The following is a 27,583-nucleotide window of genomic DNA, read 5'->3' as shown; positions in this document are numbered from 1 at the left end:
CGTTTTGGTGTCGCTTTTTGACCGTTTAGTGCGGAGCTGGAGGTCCCGGAGACCCTGGGTTCCACTCCCAGCTCCTGTCTCCATTTTATCTCGTGGTCTTCAGGAAATCACAAGGTCTGCCTGGGCCGAAATCGGAGATTATAAGCACCCTGGGGCAGGGGTCTTGCAGATTGGCAAATGGTCCTGCATTTGGAAGGACAGTCCCTCAGGTTGGTTAAAAAGCAAGGAAAACAAACATTTTCTTTTTTCACTCTGTCCTGCCGAAACTTCCTTTGGTTCAATGCCGTCACTAGAGAAAGGAAGACAAACCCGCCGTAGAGTCCTGGGTTAGAGAGGTTCGCTGCACATGATGGGCCAAGTCCTCAGCAAAGCTATTCACACTGCAGTAGACGTCAGCTACAAGGTCCCACTGGTGGAAAAACCTCCTTGCCTGTGGTGGGGGCGCTTTAAAAGCCCGCGCTGGCTGCATGGGTGGAAACGGCACACCCGGGAGCGGACACTCCGGACGAGGTCGTGGTTCTGCGCGGCGATGCTACCCGCGGAAGGGAGTAATCCGTACGAATATACCGGAATGGTCTTCAAGCAAGGCGTGGGAAGATGCGAGGCTATTTCAACAAGCCAGACATTTTGCTTTGGGGACATTTTGGGGCCTGGCAGTTTTCTCCTGCTCCGCTTTTGGGCTTCCAGCTCAATCGGAAGCAGAGCCAAGATCTGGTGCCATAAGCCTTCGTCTGCAGCTGCCCAGGGATCTTCCCCTCCCGGTTTACGTTTTGTGCAGTGGTTGCAGTAACATTTCTCAGCTGGGGCCATGCATTAGGGATCCTTTCGGAACCCTGCAGTCGCGGGCCTTAAATCCAGACAGCAGATGTCACCGTTGCGCCAGTACTATGGCTCCCTTCCCTTCCCCCCCCCCCCCCCCCCAACAACGTCCCCAGCTGACCCGGTGAGCAGAAGACCCTAAGCTGGAGAGCAAAAGAAGATGACCACACAGCTTTATTCACTGAAAAGACCAGGCCAATCTACGGTGGCCTCTTTTCATCCTAGTGACCACGCTGTTGGTTTCAGAAGCGAGGGATATTATGGAGACAATGCATTGCAATTCAGCAGCAGCCAATCGAGAAGACCCTGCGTTATCAAAAAAAAAAAACCAAGCTGCACTATCCTCCCTTCCATCGCCACCTTAAAACAAGGTTTGTAGTTTTGTTTCATGCAGGCAAAGCCCCCATCTCGATTTCCACCCCGGGAAGCCATACCTGCTGTGCTATCCTCTCGTTCTTTTACCTGTCTGAGGATTCGTTCTGCAGAGGGAAGCGGTCATGCCCTTCTGTGATCTCCATTCCCCCCTCCCCTTGCACAGTCCTAGGCCACAGTAGCCCTTTCAGCACCTGACCGGCTCGTTTTCTGCAAGGAATTGGAAGCGGGTGCACAGGCTGCTGGTTTGTTTGATTTTTTTTTTTTCCAGTTTGGTGCGTTGCTTGCCAGGAACGGGATGGGTAACGACCCTTCCATTTTGTCCAGCAGCTGCAGAACATGTGATGGAAATGTCTGGGACTTCACGTATGATATGGGATTGCACCGCTCTACCCAGCTCGTAGTTTTAATGTGGTGCTGCGTTGTGGATTTGGGGTGAATTTTAGTGTTCGTGTAGTCCGGGGCTGGGACAGGCACGCGCGGTTCTGCCGATGCATCTCACTCCTGCCCCACAATACCCCCTGCTATTCCAGTACCAAGACCCTTCATGCTCTGCCAAAGCACCTCAGTATTGCCCCCTCGCTATTCTAGTGCCCATAATTGTTAATCTGTGGTGGCTGGTAAGCTTTTTCTTAAGCTGAGTACACAGTGAATTGAGCCGGGGAGAGAGAGAAATAACCAGGAGCACCACCACAGCTCTTTCTCTCCCCTTCTTCACCCCTTTCCGTGCTTCCTCCCCCCCCCCCTCCCCACTTTATCATCCAGCACCGATTCTCCTTTTCAGCTGGAGAGACCCCGGGATCCTGCCAGCCCTGTCTCTTCTTCGCCTGGCAGGGTCTGGGGAGCTCCGCCAGCACTGCCCTCTGCAGCCTCCGCCTGTAACCTGACATCCCATAGATGCATGGCGGAAGCCTGCTCTACCTGACGTCATTGCTGGCTTTGCTCGGCTGTGTCTGCCTCCACAAACATTAAGGATGTTTACCCACCTGCTACCCAGTAACTAAACGACACATTGCAATGCTTCCTATAACACCAAGTCTCTCATTTAGTTAGCATGGGCCGCTTAGCCAAATGGAAAGTAAACCAATTAAAGGTTTGCGAATTCGCCATGCACCGGCCTCTCGGAAAATGATGCAGCGGAACCGGAAGAAAGGCACAAGGAAGGGCCCCAAAAATCGCTAAGGGTGACACAAGAGCTCCCTTACGAAGAAAGTCTTGACAGATTAAGGCTCTCCGGCTTGGAGAGGAGATGTGAGAGAGATTTGTAAAGCCGTGTGGTTTCGGAAGCGGTAGCTAGGGGGGGGGGAACGGTAATTTAAGTCGTGAAACTAGCTGGGAGCGGATTTACCACAAATTTAAGAAAACATTATCTTTTTCACTTCTCACGCAGTTTAAGCCGCAGAAGTTGTCGGAGAATAGAGTCAAGGCTAGTAGGGTAAGATGAGCTTGAAGAAAGGAGAGGACATTCCCCATTGCTTTTCTCCTGGGAGGGAGCATTACGGATTCCTGTTGGAATCTGCCGGACTGGACCCTGTTGGCGACAAGATGCCGGGCTTGTTCTTACGACCGAAAGGGACCTGATAAGAGGTTTCTGACTTCATGAGTGACGTGGGTTAATGAGGACGTTTTTATTTGCTCCATTGAAACCAATTGCTAGCAGATTTTAAGCAGATTTAAGAAAGTGATTTTTTTCAGTCCGAGGCAGAATTAAACTGTGGAACCTGTTGCCGGGGGAGGTTATCAAGACCAGTAGTATAGATGGGATTAAAAAGGCTTGGATGAGTTTCTGGAGGAGAAACCCCATTAACAGACAGACTTGGGGCTCGCGCCTTCTTAGCGAGCAGCGGGTAACAGATCTCTCTCCGTTAGGATTTGTTGGGTAATTCTTCAAAATGATTCGGAATGGCCCCTGTCGGGGACAGCATGCCAGGCTTGATTGTTCTAACCCATTATGGCAGTTCTTTTCTTTTTTTTTTTTCAATGCTCTTCCCTCCTATTCAGCCAAAAAAAAACCACCTAAATATTTTCCAGCTTTCTTCCTCTGAGAATATGTCCTGATACCAAATCATTTCGATGGGCAATTAAGGTCTTTCCTCCTTCCTGTAAACACAACCTTACTCTTGAGAACTATGAAACGCTGCCCAGCCTGCTGTTGGTACTGGACGGCTCCTGCGGAGAAAGGTGCGAGCATGCACTGGGATCAGGGGCATGAAGGTGTGGAGCAAGCAGATCGGCAAAGGCACTGCCCTCGGCGGGGGGGTGAGACAACGCTAACCTTCCTGCCTGCAAGGCACAAACTGCACGGCCAGTGACCTTTTTAGGAGGCTTTTAAAGGAGAAATCAGCAGCCCGTGGAGCTCGGACTGGCAGGCTGTCTTTGGCTGCCACATCGGATAATGACTTCAGTCATCATCAGGCTTAGTGAAGATTTTCCTGTCTCTTTTTTCTCTCTCTATTGCTGGTGTTTCTTTCCTTTTTACAGTGGCTGCCAGAGGGCTTGGAATTGTATTTCCCTGCTAATGCTTTAAAAAAAAAAAAAAAGTGTTGGGAGGCACTTAAAAAATGTGACTTGCAGCTGCTTCATGCTCTATCTGTTTATACATGTTACTGTTTAACCCCTTCCCTCCTGCCTCCCCAGAGTTGGGGGACTGCTCTCACGGCTCTTTACCTGGGTAAAAGGGATTAACTGAGAATTGGCTTGCTCTGCTAGATTCAAAGCGTGTGTGTGGGCTTCCTTTCGGGTCAATTTTAAAGGGAACACGCGAGCGCCCATAATCGCATGAGCAAAACTGTTTCTCATTTTATAAGCTTCACGCGTGCTGTACGGTCTCTTCACACACGCATCTTGCACGGGGGAGGGGGAGAGACTCTGTATAGGGTCAGTTTGACACGCTCTATATAGGTACCAGTAGAGGGGCACTTTGAATCGGGGTGGGTTAGGGGGGGGGGTGTGGTTACGGATGCATTCGTAGTAAAATTGACATCAGTAAAGAATTATAGCTCTTCTGAGTGTGGAAAAGTCTAAGAAGAGGAGTTGATTTGTACACTGCAGTGCTAGCTGCAGTGTTCAAATCTGCACCTTTTCAACTCTTTACTGGTGTCATTTTTACTACGAATACCTCCTGAATGTTTCTGTAACGGCACCCACCCCAATTCAAAGAGCCCCTCTAGAGTGGTACCTATCTAGAGAGTGTTAGACTGACTGTATACAGAGCCCCTCTGTGTAAACTTTCATTACGGGTGTCACTCTTGGACCCACCCCTGGAATGCCCATGACCTGCCTCTTTTCCGGCTTCTTCAAATTAGCATTGCTAGGGCGAGGCCCACATACACACATATGTGGCCATTTGTTGCATGAGCAATGCTTTGAAAATCCAATAGCATGCATGCTTTTGAGCCAGGTTAAAAGCATCTGCTTCTAGGAACATATTTAGGCTGGGGGAGTGAAAGGGTGCGCGAACCATCTGATTTTTAAATCCAAGTATGTTATTTTATTTCCCTGTCATCGGCCGTCTGCACACAAATAGGCAAAAGTAGGAGAATGTGTCAGTATATGTGGGCTGACCGGGCCTGTATACGTTACCACCCCCCAAAACCTGTCCTGGGGGACCCCATAGCCAGTCAGGTTTTCATAATATCCACAGTCAATGTGCATGAAAAAAATGTGCGTACTTTACGGGGAGGAGCCATCTAGCATATGCAGATTTACTTCATTCATATTCAGTGTGGATATTCTGAAAATTGGAGTGACTGTGGGGTCCCCACGACAGGTTTGGGAAGACCGGCCTAAATAATAATAGAAGAGTTCACGTTACACCACTGGAGAATTAAAAATTGTAGGACTCACAAATCCCCGTTTTTGCTCAAGATCAACTGGGGTTGAATATCTTCATATTTGGGGTTTACCAAGTAGCAACTGTCATCAAAGTAGATATTCAAGTGGTCAAAAAAATATTCAGTAAAGTGTGCCAAAAAAAGAGCCATCACATGCTCCATTAAGACCTCCATTCTGCCCACAGAGGAGCATTTATCCAGGATACATCTACTCTTACCTCAGGCTGGAATATCTCCGGAAAGTCCCTTTTCTGTAGCTCTGTGACTCTCATTTCAGTTACTGGGATAAACTTAAACTTGTTTTCCACATTCCTGTTACTAAATTGTACCATTAATCCACAATGTCTGCATTGTCTTGCTGCAGACTAACAAAGGTCTATTGACCTGGAATGTTAGCGATATTCTGCAGCCTGTAGTAATGTCCTTATGGCCATTCGGGTCTTTCCTGAAATCTTCCTGCCAATGACTGTGTCTCATCAGCAACTTTCCTCCTTCCTAGTTTAGGAAATATTGATGAAACGTGTAAATCTTCGTGACGGGCGTGGTTTCAAAAATCCACTTGTCCATTGACCCAGAGTGGATTTTCTGATGATGGGATGGCCCCAAGAGCCAGTAGCAGGGTCATATGGAGGAGAAAGAGGGGTGGAGTACAGGAGAGAGCTAAGGGGGGGGGGGGGGGAGAGATGATAGAGCTGAAAGAGCCGCCATTCATGACAGTACCTGGAAGTGAGCCCTTGTTGCTGTAGCATAGTTGACTCTGCCTCGTAGGCAAACCTATGAGGCCTATGCTGACAGCTGGCTAACACGCCCTGTAGCGAGGCAAGCTGGGGCTTTACCTATACCAGCCGCCTTCCCCACAGGTTGAGCCCTTGGGTTCTGGTAATTGGAAGGGCTTAGGTGGGTCCCTAGGGCGGTCAGATGAGCAAGAGTCAGAGCATATGTTGGGGTCAGAACAGGCAGCAGACCGGAGGAGCTGAGGGCAGGCCAAGATCAGGGTAGGCGGCAGACAAGCATGGTCGGGTCCAAAGCCAGAAGTCAGGTCCACACGACAGGCAAACATGGCCAGGTCCAAAGCTATAGGTCTGGTCCAGAAACCAAGCCAAAGATGGACGAAGGCTACAGACACTGGAGTGAGGAGACAAGGGTGAACAAGACCAGATTGGATGAGGCAAGGCTGGACAAGGACGGTTGGATGAGGCAAGAAGCAACAGGAACCAGAAACACAGGAAACAGGCAGGACTCAGGAATGCAGGAGCAACATGCACTGCAAGGATGCAGGAAACCCATTGTTGAAGCTTCTGAGAGGTGTCCGAAGCAGCCTTATATAGGGAGGTACCACTGACGTCGTCCTAGGACGCCGCAGGAACTTTCCTGCTACGGCCCCTTAAAGACTCAATGCGCGCGAAGGAGGGCCCGGGTCATGGTGGCATCTTCATGGGAGAATTCTGCTCTCAGCAACATCTTCATTGGAGCTTGCCACGCTTGATGGCATCTATAGCAGTGGCGGCAGCTTACTGGACCATCCTGTTAGCCATCTTTCAAGACAACTAGCATGGCACGTGGTGAGGATATTGAGCTTTATAGCATCAACTATTCATGTCACACCCTTGGCACATCTCCACATGAGATGCCCAATAGACTCTAATATTATCTCAGTGAATGCAGGCCATCCAAGATCTTTGAGACAGCATCCAAATCATTCATAGAAATGTAGAACATGACAGCAGATAAAAGCCATATGGCCCATCTAGTCTGCCCATCCATATTTCTTGCTCATCTCTATAGTTGTTTCCTATCCCGCAGAGATACTCAGTACTTGTCCCATGTTATTTTGAATTTGATATGGCTCTCATCACCACCACTTCCACAGGGAGGCTATTCCATGCATTCACCACCCTTTCTGTAAAGAAATATTTCCTTAAATTACTCCTGAGCCTATCCTTTTCACCCAGATCCTCCTTTCTGTTGACACAGACCCACATCCTGTGTATATTCCTTAGAGGTATTTAAATGTCAGTATCATATTTTCTCTTTCCCTCCTTTCCTCTAGGGTATACATGTTTAGATCTTTAAGTCTTCTCCTCATATGCTTTATGATGGAGACTGTTAACCATTTAGTAGCTGCCCCCTGGACTGACATTTTATTTATTTATTTATTTATTTATTTATTTACAGGTTCTTATATACCACCTGTATCGGAGCTACATGCTGGACGGTTTACAGTATCATAACAAAAAATATTTGGTTTATATCCTTTTTGAAGGAGTGGTCACCAGAAATGCATACAGTACTCCAAATAAGGTATCACCAGAGACCTATACAGAGGCGACATCACCTCCTTTTTCCTGCTATATGCACCCAAGCATCCTTCTGGCTTTTGCCATCATCTTGTCTGCCTATTTGGCCACCTTTTTAAGATCATCAGATACAATCACCCCGAGATCTTGTCCTTCTTTTGTGCACAGGAGAACGTCACCCTCTATAATGTACTACTCCATTGGATTTTTGCAACTTCAAAGCATAACCTTGTATTTTTTAATATTTAATTTTTGCTGCCAAAATCTAGACCATTCCTCAGGCTTCACTAGATCCTTCCTCATGTTTTCTACACCTTCCAGGGTGGTCCACCCTGTTGCAGATTTTGGGATCATTGGCAAAAAGGCAAACCTTTCCCGATAGCTCCTCCACAATATCGCTGACGAAAATGTTGAAGAGAACTGGACTGCAGGCCAATCCCTGCAGGATCCCTTTCCTCTGTGCAAGCTCTGTTTATCACTGCTCTTTGTCACCTCCCGCTCCGCCAGTTTCTGACACGGGCAGTCACTTTAGGGGCCCTTACCTAGGGTGCTCATTTTTTGTTATAAGTCGCCCTTGCAGAACTGGGTCAAAGGCCTTGCTGGGTCACCCACTCAAAATATTGATTAGCTTCATCTAAGAAGACCCCCCTGTGATAAAACCATGGTGCCTCAGCTCTTGTACTCCATTGGGTTCCTATACTATCCGTTCTTTGAGCAGCAATTCCATTAATTTACTCGCCACCGAGGTCAGACTAACAGGCCCGGCATTCTCAAGGCTCCTCCTCACTTCCACTTTTGTGAAGAGGAACCGCCTCTTCCTGTCTCCAGTCCCCAACTCTAAAGAAGCATTAAAAATTGAGACAGCAGAGCTGCTTCTCTTAATATCTTGGATGTATCCCATCTGGCCTCACTGCCTCATCTACCTTTTTAGTTTTGCTAGCTCCTCGTGAGCACAGTCTTCTGAAAATTGATTGCGGTCTACCCTCCTATCTTTTATTTATGGCAGTTATTTGCAGTCCTATTCCAAGTCCTTCCTCGGTGAACTCTGAATAGAAATACTGGTTAAGCAGTTCTACATTTTCCTCCTCAGCCTCTACATATTCCCTCCCTTCACTTCCTCCTGTTACTAATATAGCTAAAAAAAATACAAATTTATTTATTTATTTATATTTATTTATTTAACAGTTTTTTTTATACCGACATTAAAATAAACATCATATCAGTTTACATTATAATAGAAGGTGGAAAATACAGAGAACAGGGGAGGGGGGTGGACAACCAGCAAACAAGGATTAGAGGGGCTCTAACAGAGAGCCCGAAGCATAGCGGAGCAAGAAGGGGTTGGAAAGAAACTATTTACAAAAAACTGTAGTGTGTGTGTAGCTTGTATCAGAGTTAATCTGGAAAGGCCAGGGACCATGCTCTATCAATTGCCGGTCCAACCCAATAGAATGCACTGTCCTCTCACCTCCGTCTGGAGTCATGCCCTACTAAATTCAGAAAAATGCTAAAAACCTGGCTGTTCCACCAGGCCTCACAGCCAGCACTCCTGAGCCATGCATTCCCTACAGCGCCTCCTGCTGGGAGAGACTGAGACAGCAGGAGCCGTGAGCTCCCCTCACAGCCAGCACTGCTGCTCCATTCCCTACAGCGCCTCCTGCTGGGAGAGACTGAGACAGCAGGCGCCGTGAGCTCCCCCCACAGCCAGCACTGCCGCTCCATTCCCTACAGCGCCTCCTGCTGGGAGAGACTGAGACAGCAGGCGCCGTGAGCTCTCCCCACAGCCAGCACTGCTGCTCCATTCCCTACAGCGCCTCCTGCTGGGAGAGACTGAGACAGCAGGAGCCGTGAGCTCCCCCCACAGCCAGCACTCCCACTCCATTCCCTATAGCACCTCCTGCTGGGAGAGACAGACAGCAGGAGCCGTGAGCTCCCCCCACAGCCAGCACTGCTGCTCCATTCCCTACAGCGCCTCCTGCTGGGAGAGACTGAGACAGCAGGAGCCGTGAGCTCCCCCCACAGCCAGCACTGCCGCTCCATTCCCTACAGCGCCTCCTGCTGGGAGAGACTGAGACAGCAGGCGCCGTGAGCTCCCCCCACAGCCAGCACTGCCGCTCCATTCCCTACAGCGCCTCCTGCTGGGAGAGACTGAGACAGCAGGCGCCGTGAGCTCCCCCCACAGCCAGCACTGCCGCTCCATTCCCTACAGCGCCTCCTGCTGGGAGAGACTGAGACAGCAGGAGCCGTGAGCTCCCCCCACAGCCAGCACTGCCGCTCCATTCCCTACAGCGCCTCCTGCTGGGAGAGACTGAGACAGCAGGAGCCGTGAGCTCTCCCCACAGCCAGCACTCCTGCTCCATTCCCTACAGCGCCTCCTGCTGGGAGAGACTGAGACAGCAGGCGCCGTGAGCTCTCCCCACAGCCAGCACTGCTGCTCCATTCCCTACAGCGCCTCCTGCTGGGAGAGACTGAGACAGCAGGAGCCGTGAGCTCCCCCCACAGCCAGCACTCCTGCTCCATTCCCTACAGCGCCTCCTGCTGGGAGAGACTGAGACAGCAGGAGCCGTGAGCTCCCCTCACAGCCAGCACTGCCGCTCCATTCCCTACAGCGCCTCCTGCTGGGAGAGACTGAGACAGCAGGCGCCGTGAGCTCCCCCCACAGCCAGCACTCCCACTCCATTCCCTACAGCGCCTCCTGCTGGGAGAGACTGAGACAGCAGGAGCCGTGAGCTCCCCTCACAGCCAGCACTGCCGCTCCATTCCCTACAGCGCCTCCTGCTGGGAGAGACTGAGACAGCAGGAGCCGTGAGCTCCCCCCACAGCCAGCACTGCCGCTTCATTCCCTACAGCGCCTCCTGCTGGGAGAGACTGAGACAGCAGGAGCCGTGAGCTCCCCCCACAGCCAGCACTGCTGCTCCATTCCCTACAGCGCCTCCTGCTGGGAGAGACTGAGACAGCAGGAGCCGTGAGCTCCCCTCACAGCCAGCACTGCTGCTCCATTCCCTACAGCGCCTCCTGCTGGGAGAGACTGAGACAGCAGGCGCCGTGAGCTCTCCCCACAGCCAGCACTCCTGCTCCATTCCCTACAGCGCCTCCTGCTGGGAGAGACTGAGACAGCAGGAGCCGTGAGCTCCCCTCACAGCCAGCACTGCCGCTCCATTCCCTACAGCACCTCCTGCTGGGAGAGACTGAGACAGCAGGCGCCGTGAGTTCCCTTCACAGCCAGCACTGCTGCTCCATTCCCTACAGCGCCTCCTGCTGGGAGAGACTGAGACAGCAGGCGCCGTGAGCTCTCCCCACAGCCAGCACTCCTGCTCCATTCCCTACAGCGCCTCCTGCTGGGAGAGACTGAGACAGCAGGCGCCGTGAGCTCTCCCCACAGCCAGCACTCCTGCTCCATTCCCTACAGCGCCTCCTGCTGGGAGAGACTGAGACAGCAGGAGCCGTGAGCTCCCCCCACAGCCAGCACTGCCGCTCCATTCCCTACAGCGCCTCCTGCTGGGAGAGACTGAGACAGCAGGCGCCGTGAGCTCTCCCCACAGCCAGCACTCCTGCTCCATTCCCTACAGCACCTCCTGCTGGGAGAGACTGAGACAGCAGGAGCCGTGAGCTCCCCCCACAGCCAGCACTCCCACTCCATTCCCTATAGCACCTCCTGCTGGGAGAGACAGACAGCAGGAGCCGTGAGCTCCCCCCACAGCCAGCACTGCTGCTCCATTCCCTACAGCGCCTCCTCCTGGTTCAGGCTGAGGCTGCAATGCCTGTAATTCTGTACCATTTCCGAAGACAGGCCCAGATACTGAGCAGGTTTCTGTGATGCTGCAGTTGGTAAGCAGAATGGGTGGAGAAGGCTACCCTGGTGGCATTTATCCGTCAACTGTTTTGGTGCCGTTTTTGCCTTTGAAGCTACAGGAAACCATAAGTCTGCTTAACTGTTAAATTCTCTGAAAGTAAACTTGACTCTGTACTTTCCTTGATTTTTTTTTGCCTACATTTCAACTGCATCCAGATCCCATTAGCAAATCCCTTAATTGCAGATAATTTCCTTGCTTGAAAAGAAAAGAGAATTGTTAATCTTATTTGGAGAAAGATTAAGGTGCCAAATGGCAAAGTATTCTGTTGAGTTTATTTCTAGCTATTCCAGTTCTCTGCCCACCCCTTTCACAGCTTCCTGATAATCCAACCCTCTGTCCCTTAAACAGAGAACTTGCACCCAAGCCCACCTGTGCCTGGCTACAGGGCACTTCTCCCGCTGATGCTCCCTTGGGACCCTGGACAAGTCACTCTGCCCTCCGTTGTTCCTGATTTACTAAGCCTTTTCTCCCATTCTGTGTCCATGGGGAAAAAATGCTCAGCAAACGAGGCCCTTAGTTTGTAAGCCCTCTCATGGGCAGGAATCTACCACAGCAGCTCAAAGAAACTCCACATCACCAGCTCCCACCCACGAGTTGGCACCTGGGGCAATAGATAGCGGAGTGACTTGCCCAAGGGAACATTGGTGGAATAAGCCCGCTGTAGGCAGGCACTCCTTGTCACGGGTGGGGGGTGAGGGGGTTAGAGTCTGTTCTCTGTGTACTGTGTATATATTCCTTTGCTTTGAGATGCATTAGAAGACAATCAAGCTTTCGTGCACCTGAACAGTCCCCATACATGGACCGTGTTTCATGGAAACTGCCTCGGGAGGGACCTTATGTCCGTTTATAAGAAAATAAAATTTAAAAAACTATTACAGGGGACACTGTAAGGGCATTAGGGATACAGAAAATCTAGATGCATAATCTCAAAAGGATATAGGGAATCATTACAGCTTACCGAAGCTCCAAAAACAATTTATCTAAACGGGGATGATCGCCTGTTATGAAAGACAGAAACACAACAGTCACACCGAGGGATGTAAGGCTGCGAACAGACACTGCAAAAAGCCCAAAATATACCAAGCCTCTGACAGCTTGTACTGAAGGGTGACACAAAGCAATTTAAATAATTCCAAACAGGGGCTGTGATGGGCACCAGCGGGAGATCACATGATCAGAGCTGTCAATCAAAGCTAAACAGGCTCCGCCCAGGTGATGGTGCTGAAACCCCTGAGATGCAAGGAATAAGCCCGTCAAAGGACAGAAACTAAGAGAGGTTAAAGAAAGGCAGCCCATCCAATGCTCACATTTAAACCAAAAAAGGGATCGCAGCTCCGCTTCTGTTCGCGTTGCGTTAGATAGCGAGAGAAGTTTCCTCCCCGGGGAGAGGGATAAGGCACTTCAATAACACAGATCGTTGCATGTATGTTTCACAAGAGGCGCGTTCTCTCTCTAATCATAGGGAAGAGCGATGTTCATAGAGTCCTGATCGAATACACTGAGAGGTTTTATATATATATATATATATATATATATATATATATAAGCCAGATAAGTTCCAGTGGTATTGAAAAGTCGGCATTATGTGTGTGTATATATAACACGCCACGCCTCCTCCCTTCCTGAATAGATTGGCCATACCTTACCAGCATTACTATCAAAGCAGTGCTGGATGCCGCAGGGACCGGTAAGAATGCACCTCGTTCCCGGCAGCCCTGGAGGCATCCCGGGTGGGTGGTTGCTGGGGCCTGGAGCCTGAATGGTTTCAAAATCGGGGAGGGGAGAGGCTCCTCGGCCTCCTATGGCCCACAAGTTATTTTAATTCTTTTGGAGGGGGCACGATTAGGCACCTTGCCTGACATCATTTTTACTGATTTTAGGGGTTGAGGTTCAGATCTATTGGACCGGAATCTTTTTTTTGTACTCAGCCAGATATATTTTGAATATATCCAGCTGAGGTTAAAGTTATCTGGATATTGCTGCTGCTCCTTGTGATCTTCACCCTCCATTGCCTCAGGTATAGACTTAGATTGCGAGCCCTCCGGGAATACCTACAGATCCTGAATGTAATTCAGGCTGAAGTGTCTGAGAGGCGGAATATAAACCAAATAAATAAATAAATAAATACATGTACCCAGATAATTTTAGGGCTGCTCGGACTGAGTCCTAAAGTTAAGCTGGGTAACAGCCGGATGTTACCGGGGGAAGCCACCCAGATAAATTTGCTCCTCCCAGACCACCCCCGATTTAATCCAGCTCAGTTGTTCGCTGACCAATGACTTAGCCACCTAAATCGGGTGCGGCGGAAACAGCTGGGCATTTAAAAATTCAGCCAAGTGCCAAATTAACCGGATAAATCCCTTTGGATATGGACCACATAATCCTTATTGGTAGCGGGCATGGCTGTGCCTGCACACCAAAGGCTCGTGCACCTCCATGGGATATGGATGGGAAGAACTGGCTACTATGGGAGTCAGGCGAAATCCTGGGAGTGAGCAGTGGAGATGTTGGGGAAACAGGAGTTCTGAGGGTAAAAGATGCAGCAGGAGTAATTTCCATCTTCTGTTTTGCAGGTGTGATTCCAGGCCTGTCTTTCTCTGGTTATGGAATATCAACCCCTCCCTGATCTCCAGCCATTCCTGAACGTCCTTGCATTTGGTCGAGAGAGTGGGCAGAGGCGAACTCCTGGCGTAGGCAAATCCGAGGCACCGGAAGGCACCAGCCTCAGCAGCAGGCCCCACATCGCTGTGTACACGCAGGAGAGTTTGTCCTTTGGAGCGCGGCCTGACTGCAGGGACTCCCAGCATGCCCCGGATAAAGGCAGCCCCTTCAGCACCATGGCCAGCGGCGCAGGCACCCCGGGGAGCTCACAGCTGGTTCAGGAGCAGGGCCCACTTAACCGTAAGAACTGCACAGCCAGGCCACCCGTAGGCAGACCCGCAGACTGCCAGGGGGACACAGGCTGCCCTGGTTTGGAAGATCCAGGTCTGCCTCATGAGGCCGGGGTGCTCTCTGCTCCACAAGGACGGCAGGTGATTGGGAAAGCAGACAGCTGGCCCCATAAGGCCTCCTTCAGCTCCTCCAGCTTCTCACCTTCCTCTCACAGTGACTCATCCCTCAGTGACCTTCTGTTTAACCCCTGGAGTCCAAGGCTACAGAGACGAGCATCTCAAGGGTCAGACCGTGAGAAGTCCACATGTGAGTATTCATGCTATAAGTCCATTACATATGAAACTGCCGTACTGGGTCAGACCGAGGGTCCATCCAGCCCAGCATTCTGTTATCAACAATGGCCAATTCAGGTTACAAGTACCTGGCAGGATCTCAAACATTAAATAAATCCCATGCTACTAACGCTGGTAATAAGTAGCGGCTATTCCCTAAGTCAGCTTGGTTAATAGCAGTTTATGGACTTGTCCTCCAGGAACTTGTCCGAAGTCATTTTAAACCCAACTACGCTAACTGCTTAACCACATGCTCCGGCAATGAATTCCAGAGCTTAATTGTGCATTGAACGACAAATAATTTTTTCCAATTTGTTTTAAATGTGCTACTTGCTAACTTTATGGTGAGCCTTCTAGTCCGTGTATTATCTGAAAGAATAAATGACTGATCCACATTTACCCATTCTAGTCCTCTCAAGATTTTATAGACCTCTATTATATACCCCACCCTCCCCCAGTCATCTCTTCTCCAAGCTGGACAGCCCTAACCTCTTTAGTTTTTCCTCATAGGGGAGCCATTTCATTCCCTTCATTGTTTTGAATTAACCTTGTGTGATTTGATCTATAGTTATTGAAGCCAATATTCAAAGGCATTTAGCCTGATAACTTACAAGTTATCGGGTTAAATGCCAGCTTTTCAGTATCATTGGGACTTATCTGCCTAAATTTTAGCTGAATTAAGTCATTTGTTTGGTTAAATGTAACCAAATAAGTAATGGGTGTTTCAGGAGCATTCCAGAGTGGGGATACGTTTTCTGGCTGCCAAGTTAGCTGAATAATTTTTTTTTTTGGTTAACTCTAGCAGGCTCCAGGAGCAGGTCTAAAGTTATCTCGGAATGCGCTCCATAGAGCTGGTTAAGTGGCAATATTGATTTATTTTTTTTTAAAAGTACCATGTGGACCTAGCAGCCCAATTCTCTGCCACTCACCACAATGTCTGAAAAATGGACCCTGCCAGGTTGAGCCCCCACCCTCAGATCCCTCCAAGAAAACTTAAAATTAGAAATAGTCTTGGTCCGCTTACCTTCTCCCTGTTCCCTTCCCTGGTTAGCCAAAATTAGACAGCAGTGCCCCCTCCTCTGCCGACCTTCCTCCCAGCACCCTTCAGGGGAGCAGCACCCGGCCCGCTGCGGCTCCTTCTCGGCAGAGCGCCCGCTCCCATTTCCATAGCCAAATAAAAGCCTTTAATGCCCAGCCTGGAACTCTTAAGATGGTAAGGCGACTCCGAGAAATTCCCGGCCTCGCCTCAAAGGCCTTAAACGCGCTGCTGCAAACTCGTGTCTGGCTACGATGCCGTGAATTAGTCACCAGCGTTTCTGCTGGGTTGGCATTAGCCCGTGTCTGTTGGTCTATGGAAAGTTAGTCCTAAGGTGCACCTTGTTATGGCCCAAGTCGTAGTGGGATTTTTGCTGCTATTCTAAATTGCTGTTGTGAAGCCGCAGTGGCCTCTGGTGGTAACGCCTGCCGTTCCGGCGTGCTGCAGACCACTTTGGGTGAATTTCATATCCCAAAGAAGTGGGTGATGATGAAGCCAAGTGGTGAATAAATAACTCTCTCCACATTGGCAGGTGCCTTCCAGCCGCTGGGACTGGGGAGCGTCCGGCGTTGCCTTCGGAATACAAGCAGGATGCTAGTAAGAGCAGCGCTGGGCGTCACCGCCATCCCAGCGGCTGGAAGGGATTTGGTGTAAGCTTCCAGGTGAGATGAAGTCGGGAGCTAGAGGAGAGGGCATTGCTATCTGATTTTGGCTAACCAGATTTAGGACAGCCGGTGGCATACCGAGGGGGGGGGGGGGTATTGGCGCGTAGAGGGGCCACCAAAGTCCCCAGGTGCTGGGCTATGGGGGCACCGGCCAAGCAGCGGGTTCGGGGAGGCCAAGTGCCAACCAGTGCCCCGAGGCCATAGAGAGCGCCACCTTGTGGGCACTGGGGGTGCCTTCACTAGGATTCTCCTCTGCTCAGCCAGTGAAACCGGGCAGGATTGGAGCAGCAGTGGTGACCATGCAGGCGCGCAGGGCGCTCGCTGAGGAGCGCGGGAGGCTGGCGGTGCTGCCGTGGCAGGGCTTGGTTGAGTGCCGCCAGCACCACCGCCATTTACTCCAGCCTGCCCTCCTTCAGCCCCTGCCCACCGCTGCTGTGATTCACTCCGGCCTGCCCCCCCGGTCCCCTTGGACATCACTGTCGCCAAGATTTCACCTAAGTTTCGCCTTGTAATAGGCTTCTTCAGGGGAACTCCATATATTGCACCAAAAGATTCCCTTCTTTTAAAACCATCACACTGGAAAATGTCCAGTCATTTACCTTTAAATGTGATGCTTTTCCGCTTTCCAGCGGATTTTTATTAATCATGCCACGTCCATCTTGCTTCAGGTACTCTGATCCTTCTCTAGGGACTGGATTAAAATATATTTCCAAGTGGCAGGGGTGGACAATGATTCTCACGGATAACCCAGCTTCGTTGTAGCCACAGGTTTAACTAGTCAGCCAATCAGAACTCCTTTTTCAGACATGTGATATTTTACAAACCTATTAACAAAGCGAAACTTGATGGTTTGCCTCTTAGTTGGATGTTTGATGGTGTGGGCTTTAGTGTAGTGTGTTTGTATGTATACAGTGTGTCTGTATGGTTTAAAAGAAGGAGGTGGGCATTATAATGTCTGTTTTAAAAGTATACATTTTGTAGCAGAACCAAATAAAAGATTCATGTAAAAGTCTGGTAGTAGGGGGATTGGGTATATTACATATTTTAGTAGCATTTTCTATATCTACCTAAAAATTAAGGAAGCGCCAGTAACTTTTTTTTTTTTTTTTTGCTATATATATTAATATATATATACACTAAACCATAAGACCTAAGATGACCTGCATGGGAACTCAAGAAAGACCAATGCATACATGGAGAATCTGAGGTTCATTGCCACAGCCTCCTTGGCCCAGACAGTTTTGATCTTGTGATTGCAGGCCAGCTGTTTATATACCTGTACTTGGTACTAATAGTGGCAGCTCTGCCCTGTGATTGAGCAATACGGTTTAAAGACTCAGCTGAAGATGTTTGCCAACACAAGTCTATGAACTGAATTGAACCTCCAATTCATGCATTCACAGATTTGTTTACTTTTGGAAACCTCTGTCAGTCATGGGCCCAATATTCAAAGCTATCCCTGCCCGGAAGGATGGGGGAGAATACCCACTGTGCACCTACCCGCTCCACCCTCTCTCCCAAAGACATGAAGTCACGTTTAATGCAGAGAGCATGAGTGGGTTGAAGGAGGAAAAGTCATGCACATAGATTCATTTTCACCTTTGTGCAGGTTTATCTTCCGTGAAAAATGCACATGCAAAAGTCTGCTCGGACTTTGCAGCCGCGTGACAAGTGTCAAAGCAAAAGCAAATGTCTACATTTTACTTTTAAACTGGGCTACTGTCTGCAGGTAAAAGTACCCACGGACTGGGTCCCAAAACGTAGAGTCTATATAAATTGCCCCATAATGCAGAAGCAAATATTTTCCACTGGAAATAAAATTCTAAAACAAGAGCAGAACTGGGAACAACATTTGAAAATATTTCTTCCCTGGAATGGCCTCCCACGGAGGTGGTGAAGGCAAAGACAGTAATGAGAATTCAAGAAGGCATGGAATAAGCACAGAGGGAAAGCCTGTATGTTTGCCTTGTCTAGATTGTGAACTCTAGGTAGCAGGAACTGTCTTTTGTACAGCGCTGTATACATCTAGTAGCACAATAGAAATATTGTATCTGTGATGCTGATTTAAAATGGAGAAATGAGGACTAGAAATGCCACAGTGCACGTGGATGAAAATTCACAATTCTGCAGTGGTGGATTTTTAAGCTTCTGGAGAAAAACCCTGTTGCTGTTTAGCTGGCCCTCCTCACCTGGCCAGCTCAGAGAGTCTGATTTGCCTCCTGACTTTAACCACCGCATGCCCGGAGTTCTGATTTCAGTAAGAAAAGCAGGGTTACATCTCCTTGCATGCAGTGAGGAAAAATCAGACCCGGATTAGTCCCTTTGGGTTGGCCTAGGTAAATCTGCAACCCCTATTTGGGAGATTTTAAATGGGGAGCTGAGAAGTACACAGAAGTGCCTCTTCACTGTGTTGATTTGTTGTTCTCTAATATAATGACTAAAAAACTTCTCCTGCCCTTCAGGGAGAAAAATTCGGGTGTACTCCCCAGAGAGCCTCGGCGATGGGCTCTCCAGTAGCTCCAGCTTGCAGGATGACGATTCTGTTTTCTCGCCGGCTTGGGCGGAGCCTCCGGAGCCGACGCCATCACCGGAACCCCTCCCGCTGAACCTCGACCTCCCTCTGTCTCCCGCGCCAGGGAGGAGCCAGCTTGCAAAGGGCTCGGAGCAGGAACGAAGGCGCTTCTCTGCCTCGGAGCTCATCAGCAAACTGCAGCTGTCTCAGCGCAGAGCGAACTTCTCCCTAAAGCTGGGCAAGTCCCTTTCCACCAGGGTCCCGGTAAAAGACAAGAGCGCAGGTGCCGACCAGGAAGGTGAGCCATTTCCCACTAGCCCGGTGACGTACGTGCCCACAGTCCTGACCGCTTGTGAGAATGTGGTCATCCAGCCAGCTCAGCGCATGCGCACAGAGGCCCACTGAAAAGGTGCTGCTCAAGCAGCTCAGTCAGGGTTTCTTACCTGTAAGAGGTGTTCTCCGTGGACAGCACCGCAGACAAACCCCACAAGTGGTGATGTCAGCCTCCGGCATCGAATTCAGGCATGCTCTCCTTATATGGCTCAGAAAGTTCTCGAAGTCTTTACTGAGCATGTGTGGGCATTCCCGCCCAACTGTCGCCTCTCACAAAGTCCACAGTTTAGTCCAAAAGCTTTTACTTTTTCTCTCTTTTTTTTTTCTGCACTTTCCGGGGAGGTGGAAGAGATTGTGAGGCTGTTTGCATAGCCGTCCACTTAGAACACCTGTTGCAGGTAAGAAACCCTGTTTTCTCCGTGGACAAACACGCAATACAATCACACAAGTGGGACTCCCAAACTGTGGATGCCAAAGTAGTGTTTCTTCCTTTCTGGAGACTTTGCTTCCAAGAAGAGTTTGCGGAAAGCATCGTTAATGGTTTTCCTTAAGAATGATGGATTTTAGGATGGGTGGGTATCCCGAGTAGACATCTTTCGATGACATTTCTCGCAGAGCTTAAATGGAATTTCATCTTTCCTTGTTGACATTTCAATGTGAGAGAGAGAGCGATACCCATCAGCGGACGATGAGAAACTGGGGACGTTGTGAGAGGTGACGGTTGGGCGGGAATGCCCACACATGCTCAGTAAAGACTTCGAGAACTTTCTGAGCCATATAAGGAGAGCATGTCTGAATTCGATGCCGGAGGCTGACGTCGCCACTTGTGTGGCTGTATTGCGTGCTTGCCCACGGAAAACCGTACGGTTCTGAAATAGTTCTGTTCGGAGCCCTGCTTGAGACTAAACCCTCTGACAGGGCCGCATTTGCATTGCCGGCATCCGTAGATGCCAACCCCTCCCCTTCTCTTGAGATATGGTGGGGAGGAGGGGTCCAAGTCCCAGCCACTTACCTAAAGCGGCATTGTCCTGATCCTGCACAATGGCGGCAGCACGGAGACCCATGCGAGATGCACGGAGACCCATGCGAGATGCACGGAGACCCATGCAAGATGCAAGGCCTTCAGCCTGCGGCCACAGGTTCTGTGCTGAATTTCCTTTAGGCTGCTGCCGCTGTCATACAGGATCAGGACAACGCTGCTGGGAGGTAGGCCCCGATGAGAGCTCAGCAGCAGGGCCAAGGCTCCGGCACCTAACAGAATTTGATGCCAGAGGCACCAGTTATTTTACATATTCCTAAATTTGAGCCTGCCCTCTGAGCAAGTCTTTTATTTTAGCAGCCTTACCATGTGAATACTAGGAGTACTGATTGGCTTGGGGTTGCCACTTCATCCAAATAAACCCAAACGAGCTGGCCTAGTCCTGGTTTTGCTCCATTGCATGCATGCATGTGGTTCTGGTTTTCCTTAAAAAAAAAAAAAAAAAAAGACAGACTACATTTGTATGCATGCAATGGAGTAAAACCAGGACTGGATTAACCTATGCAGGTTGACCTAGGTAAACTTGCTCCATGTCATCTGGACAGACTGAACTATGGCATCTATGGCACGGCTTCCCAAACCTGTCCCAGTTTTAAGAATATCCACAATGAATATGCATGAGAGAGATTTACATACACTGGTCTCCAATGTATGAAATGTAAACCCTCCCCCTTTTTTCCAAGGAGGTCACACTTCCAGACGCTGCTGAGCTCCGACCCACTCGTTGCAGGGTTGGAGGCTAGAGGATTCCGTAATAGGCCTGTAGGATCCACAAAGGGAATCGCTCTCAGAAATAAATAGTCCACACCAAAATGTTGTGTTCCAAACAGAAAAATAGCTTATATTAGAGAAAATACAAAAATCTCAGTAGTTAAAAAAAGAAATGCAGACATTACTGCAAGAAACCGACTAATCCAGCTCCTTAAGCATCCTAAGCAATACTCAGAAAGTTACAGGAATCCCTTGACATTCTTCAAACGTCTTTAACTCTTCAGCCGCAGAAGACTTTGTAGAGAGTTTTTCCATTGTCCACAAAGTTCCCTCCAGAGATGGCTGGCGTATCCAGAACAAGTCCCCTGCGAGTCAGCCCTTGCAGAAGAGAGCACCTGTCTGCCCCAAGGCCTAGCACAGCCTCTTCCTGCCTCCTCCTAGACATCTCTTCACACCTCAGGACTCCCCCTAGTGACTCATTGAGGCTTTGAGAGGATTGGGCCTAAGGGTCACTGGTCCCCAGGAACATGGCATTTCCCTCATGCATCTCCTAGGGAGAAACCCCTCTACAGAACTCTTATCTCCTGCATATTCATTGTGGTTGGACTGCTTGTTTGCCTCCAGGACTGGAATTAGCCCCGGAGCACACAGAGGCCGGTTTCAGACCGGGTGTTAATGCATGGATGGAAACTTTCCACATTTAGAATGCCCCTACGGCTGTGGACTTCAGAAAGAAGCCATGAAAATGAGCAGGCCCTCCAGCCGGTGACGGTTTAGACTGATTTCTGTCTTTGCAGGCAGGAACAGAAGGCAGCAGAGCTGGAGCAGTGCCGGAGGTGAAAGTGTCCCCCTGCAGACTGCTGGAGAGGGTACATGTCACAGGTAAAGACCGTGCATGAGATAACCAGCGAGGATACCCTCTCGCCGGTAAGATTGCGGGTGAGAGACCGTGTGTGTGCGTGCGCGTAGGTAAGACCATCATCTGAAGGTGACTGTACTTCTCATAGCCCTGGGCCGATTCACTCGGCTTTTCTCGCGTAGATAGTGAATGGGAGAGGAACAAAGCACCTGTTACCAGGAAGACGGCACGGAGGGGGGAGGGCCCGGGACAGACTGTGAAAGAGACAGGTGGTGTACGGGCACAAAGACCCCGTGGGAGGGAGCGTGTACCAGCCTGGGATAAACGGTGTGCGAGGGACAGGGGTAAGGCCCTGAGTGAGAGGAAGGGAGATACACCCGAGGGGCTGGGGGGGGTGGAAGGAAGGGAGTGTGCGCATAGATAAGGCCCCGGGGGTCCATGTTGGACTGGGAATGAGAGAGAGTGCACCAGCCCAGGTGGCCAGTGTCCTGCCGCATACAGGACAAGTCCATTCTTTATTGAAGAAATCGTCCTGCGCTCTGCTGAAACAAGAGCATGGCACCCAATTGTCTGGGTTTTCAGTCTGGCTGCGAGCAAATAAATGTAATTCCTGACACGCATGAGCCAATCTACAATCTGAAAAGGGTTGCGGGTGTAGCTGGTGCGGTGCATCCTCATCCCCTTATTTCTTGCCCCCCTCTCTCCTCTCCATCTCCCCTCCAGAAGTTTCTTTTCTTCTAACCTCTCCCCTTTCTATCTCGCCCTCTCTAAGTTATTCCTGCTTTCCCCTACTCCCCCCCCCCATCTATCTCTCCACCCCCCTTAAATCCATCTCCTTCATCTCCCCCCTGCCCTCGGAGTCCTCTCTCCCTTAAGTTCATCTCTTTCCTTCTCCATCTCCCCAGGTTCCCCTCTGTCGCCCCACTCCCAGCACCATGGGCAGTGTCCTGACAGGCCAGCAGGGCAGGGCCCACGGTGAGCAGGTGCCGCTGAGACTGGGAGTGTGTGCTTACCTGCTGTCACCGCTGTCAGTGCCACCGATCTGATTGCCAGGGAGGAGAGGAGGAAGGAAGGCCAAGGGCACATCCCTGTATCCTCTGCATCTCCACGTTAGGGCCATCGTAGTTTGGGGGGAGTGAGGGTACCGGACCAGGTCAGACTGTGTGGTGGGGGGGAGGGAGGGAGGGAGAATGTATTTGCCCAGGTTAGATCCTTTGTGTGGGGGAGAGAGACGTGGTAAGTAATTAATATTCATATCACACTTGCTGGGAGCTAATGCCAGCTTTATTTTAGTTAAACTAAAGATGCTAGTGGTAAAAAAAAAAAAAAATCAGAGCAAGATTTTGTATTTAAAGGAAAAGTTAAAGAACATTACAATAACAGTACGGTAGTTTAAAATCTCAGTTAATAAATGCATTTTACAGTAGTAACAATTTAACTTATTTATGCTAATAAGTTTTACAGTCAAACCATTGAAAGTATCCAGAGCTGCCAAACGACTCCTTTTGGAAGGGGCTTTCAGCTGCTGCTGGGTTTTCAACTTCCTTCCCAGTGCATTGTGGGTTTTGTAGTCCCTCCCCTTTGAAATCTGTACTACAAGTCCCAAAATGTATTGGGAGAGAAAGTCAGGATTCATCTGAAATGTCTGGGGGGGTGGCCCCCCCAAGCCCTGCTGAAGTGTGTGTGTGCCACTCGCATGCAGCGAGCAGTGCACCTGCTTCCGTTGGGGAGTTTTCACCTGCTACCTTAAGGAACATTTGGCATCGTGGATGCAAGATTATTTGGGTTGAAATGATTTATTGTGAAAGAAAACACTAAGTGTGCCCCCCCCCCAGTTATTTTTTAATCAACATATGAGAAAGTCAGATACCTGACCCTCCCTCAATGAAGAAAGTGTAAGGCCCCTTTGGGATATGTACAGGAATCTTTGGCCTAGGGGTTAGGCATAAGCAGTGGAGGCTAGAGAAAGGCGCCATCTTGCCACAGGACCCCACAGGTGGCTGACTCCTGCCTGCGTATTAGCAGGTGACTTCTAGGTTCAGCCTGGGATTTTATTTTGGAGTCTGAAGGAGGTGGTCTGATTTTTTTTTTTTTAAATATTTCTCCTCTTCTTATTCAGCAGTGGCTCAGTCCCCTTTGCTGAGAAGTACAGGAAGAGACCAGTTTGCTGGCCCTCGCCCAGGGGTTAGTAACGGTGGTCTCGGTGATTTTTGTTGTGTCTTTTGGTTATATGTGATTTTTGTTGGGAGGAGGTTTAGTTGTCTACCCTTCCTGCCTGAGAAGGGAGTGGGGAAGTAGATGGATACCCCCCCCCCCCCCCCGTTTGCAGTGCCTGTGGATCCTTCATAGCGAAAGATCCCTGTGCCGTCTGGGAAGAAAAATGATTTTGAGACCACCTGGAATGCAGAGCCGGGAGGAGAGAGGAAGAATCTGGGATCCCACAGCGGATATTCAGCCAGGAGAACAGGAAAGGAGAGGTTTGGAGAAGGAAGAGGCATGCGGTGAACCTCTGGGAAATCCTTAACGATACGAGAGCCCTTTCCAAATCCAGGCAGCCTGGGTTCCTTCCAAGGAAAGACAGGGCACCCTGGGAAAAGGTCAAGAGGCCGGAGAGAGAGCGCTGTTTGGACTTGATTTGTTGTCGTGATGATGGCTGTGACAAGGAGTAGATTGGTTTCCAGCAAACAAGCTGAGCAGTTCATTTTGGAACATCACTTGTGCGTTCTGCTTGTTAACAGCGAGAGCTTACAGAAACGCAGAGCCACCTTCCCTTGGAAATCTATCCGCCCTCCCCCACCCCCAGTAGGACTGGTACTGAGTGTGCCGCTGCCTTCATAGCTACACCTAAAAGAGGGGGTTGGGTATATTTAAAAAAATAACATAGTAAATGTTGGTAGATAAGGACCTTGTGCCTCCCCCATAGGCCCTGCTCTAGGGGTGCACACAGACATTTGTTTTGTTTTTTTCATTTTGTTTTGTATTTCTTTTATTATGTTTCATGTGTTTATTTCTTTTTGTTTATTAAAGAAACCCAAACAAAAATAATTACAAAATCCATCCAAGAAGAACAAAAAAAATCTCTTTGGCTCTCCCTGACACTCTCAAACCCTCTTACCATATTTTCTTCATGGGGCAGGAGCGACCCCCCCAAGTCAATGCTACCCCGCCGGTGCTATGCTGAGAAATGGCACCAGCAGACTGAGGCCAACGCCACTGCTAATGTCTTCCATACAGAACAGCGCCAGCCTGCTCTGTGGAGAGAGAAGAATATGGCGAACGGGTTTGGGGGATTGGAGGCTTTTGGGGTTGTTTTGTCAGTGGTGAAGAATGTTTTAAAGCAAAATAAAAACAAATGACATTTTGTTTTATTTTGTGTTAAAAACGAATTGGGGACATTTTTGTTACAATTTCCCATTTCATTTCAAACAAATGCGTCAAAAAAGAGGAAGTGAAAGAGGTCTAGGTGATTGTCCACCAAAAAATTGTATTGACAAGTGATGAAGCTTTTTAATCAAAGATTTAATGTGTTGCTGAATGTGATTAAATCTTTGAATATTAAGCTTCATCACTTGTCTGTACACAGTCACCTAGACATTTTTGCTTTCCACATTTTCGACGCATTTTAAGTATTGAGTTGGTATTTTTTCCCCTTGTATATTGCTATTTCCAGTGAATGCACATCCCTACGCTGCTGTAACTGTTCATCACAGACCAGTGTAAGCTTTGTTGGTGAAGTACTAACGAATCATGGTGAGATTTCAGTATCTGCTGCAGTGTACGCTGTGTTAACACTATTCACCCATAATTTGACCTGTGGTGGGTCTGAACTGGCGCTGATTTCTTAGTTCTGTTTAAGGAGAGGATTGTAATAATGAATTTTGGCCGAGTGCGTGGGTGCAGTCTGTGTTTGGCCATCTAACTCTCTCTTGCTTCCATTGTTTTTATTTATTTATTTTTTTTTTTAGGAATGAGTCTCTGCCAGAGAAGGAGCCTCATGGAGCATCATCACGCCGCGAGCACAGGCAGTCGAGATTCCTGCAGACTTGTGAGCTGAACTGCCCCCTTCCTTCTAAATAAGAAAAGAAATGGGACCGTCTCCTCTGCCAGGTCAACCCTGACGGCGCCAAGCCAGCCCTGGTTTCTTACTGCATTGTATTTATGGGCTTGATGTTTCAATTTCTGAAAGCAAGGCAGGACTACAAGCCCATTGATGCAATGGTACAAATCCAGAGCTGGTTCAGTCTGCTGAGGTCAGGGGACAACCCTGCTCTTGAGATGTCTGATGGTAGCAGTAACCAGTCAGGCCAGCCATCTTGAATAATGAGGCAGTTCATATAAGGAACATTTCTAACTAACCGATGGAGGAAGGTCCAGGCAAGGCTCCTTGGTGCAAAATTCTGTACTTTTGACCTGAGAATGTGGGTTATAGTTACATCTTTCACACTTTCCTCATACCAAGTGCAGCTGTCGGAATCAAACTGACGTCTTGATTAAAAAGTCCAAAGATTGCCTGCCACAAAAAGTAACGCAAAAACTGGCAGTCTGTGCCTCCTTGAGAAGTAGATTTATAAAGGGTTTTCCATCCAAACAGGGCTCCGGTGCATTTTATAATATAATACTTCAGGAATATATGCAGCCATGCCGCGGGGGTGGGTGGTTTGGACGTTCTTCTCTAGTGCCAGGAAACGAAGTGACGTGCCTAAGGTCAGACAGAGCTAGGGGTGGAGGAGACCGGACCTCACACTGCAGGAGTTTCGTGACTTGGTGATCAGTACACTAAGCGCACTAATCCTCTTCCTCCCCCCCCCCCCCGGGGCGGCTCAAGTCTATCCAAGGATGACATTGCGTTCCCTCCTCCCCGAGGCGCAGCCTAGGTCTGATCACTGAGAGAGCCCAGCTTGCGGGGGTTCCCAGAGGAGGGTGGGTGATATTTCTAAGGAGCTGGCAACCCTGCCAGGAACTCTACAGCCTGCTTCCCACTCTTCCCCAGCGTCTGCCTCCTGGGGATGTAGGAAGTGAGTGCATGGCGGGGGTCTGCGTGCGATGTACTCTCTTAGGGCCAGTGCATAAGGTATTGGGTGCCCTAGGCGAATCTTAAGAGCATTGCATGCCCCACGCCGGCCGGCCGGCCCTTCTCATGCACAATTAAACATTGCATGCATTTGTTTTAAAATTTCTTATTAACTGCTTCCCTAACCCAAAAATGAAGATCGTTTTCATGAAAAAGGATGTCTAAAGTACAGTCTTTGGAGATTACAAATATCCCTTACAATAACATGTACATTATACTTGCATGCAGTGCTGTGGTGCCAACCAGAAAACCCAGCAGAGAAAAGACACTTGGAATCCAGATGATATCAGGCCCATTGTAAAGTGCGTTGGATGCAGGCTTGGCCCTCAAAGTCACAAAATTACCATAAACCTCCCATACTGAAACAGAACTAACAGCAGCACTCAGACTCCTATCTATGAAAAGGAAAACTCCAAAAATATTACACCAGGACCTAATACATCACTGCACCTCCTATTAGGAAAACAGACAAGTCGGGCTGCTGTACAGAAACTAAGCTAGCAGAGTACTCCCTCTCAGTCACACGTGAGGAACACAGACAGACCCTCGCCAAACACAGACCATAAAGTATAGAGAGAAACCTGCAGACCAAAAGTGAACTGGAAACCGCAACAAGCCACGGCCCGCCATGCCTCCAACGCCAGCTGTGGCAGCCGTGTTCCTCCTGGCAAGGTGGGAGAACCCACCCGCTTCTCGCTGATGCAGCTGCCGCAGGGGGAGGGGGAGCTCCTACTCCCACCTTAGTTTTGCTTCCTGAGGTGGCCGCCTCGCCCTGGCTCCTTAGAGAGCCGCCCCTGCTCTTCCTATGTTCTTCTGGGTCTCCTGTGGCTCTCCAAGGCCTTCAGTCCCTCAAACGCCGTTCGGGAGCCCCTTACGGAGGTACAGCAGTGAGCGCCAGGTTGGGAGAGGCCCGGGCAGACACCATTCACCGTTTTTTCACTGCAGGTGAACACGAAAG

General features: G+C 49.5%; 1 protein-coding gene across 4 annotated transcripts in view; it reads left to right on the top strand.

The window, feature by feature from the left end:
• The window catches only part of ARHGEF19 (Rho guanine nucleotide exchange factor 19), a 63,797-nt gene that overhangs the window by 9,136 nt on the left and 27,078 nt on the right, over positions 1–27,583 (top strand). For all 4 annotated transcript variants that reach the window (XM_029578663.1, XM_029578662.1, XM_029578661.1 and 1 more), the window contains 4 exons: positions 13,749–14,373; positions 18,563–18,910; positions 21,493–21,577; positions 25,520–25,599. In XM_029578663.1, coding sequence (XP_029434523.1) covers positions 13,779–14,373; positions 18,563–18,910; positions 21,493–21,577; positions 25,520–25,599 — 1,108 coding nt within the window. In that variant the 5' untranslated portion in view covers positions 13,749–13,778. The remainder of the gene's footprint in view (positions 1–13,748; positions 14,374–18,562; positions 18,911–21,492; positions 21,578–25,519; positions 25,600–27,583) is intronic.

The sequence above is a fragment of the Rhinatrema bivittatum genome, chromosome 15 (assembly GCF_901001135.1).
Source record: "Rhinatrema bivittatum chromosome 15, aRhiBiv1.1, whole genome shotgun sequence".
Lineage (NCBI taxonomy): Eukaryota > Metazoa > Chordata > Amphibia > Gymnophiona > Rhinatrematidae > Rhinatrema > Rhinatrema bivittatum.
The sequence above is the reverse complement of the archived record's forward strand: the minus strand, read 5'-3'. Positions and strand labels throughout refer to the sequence as shown.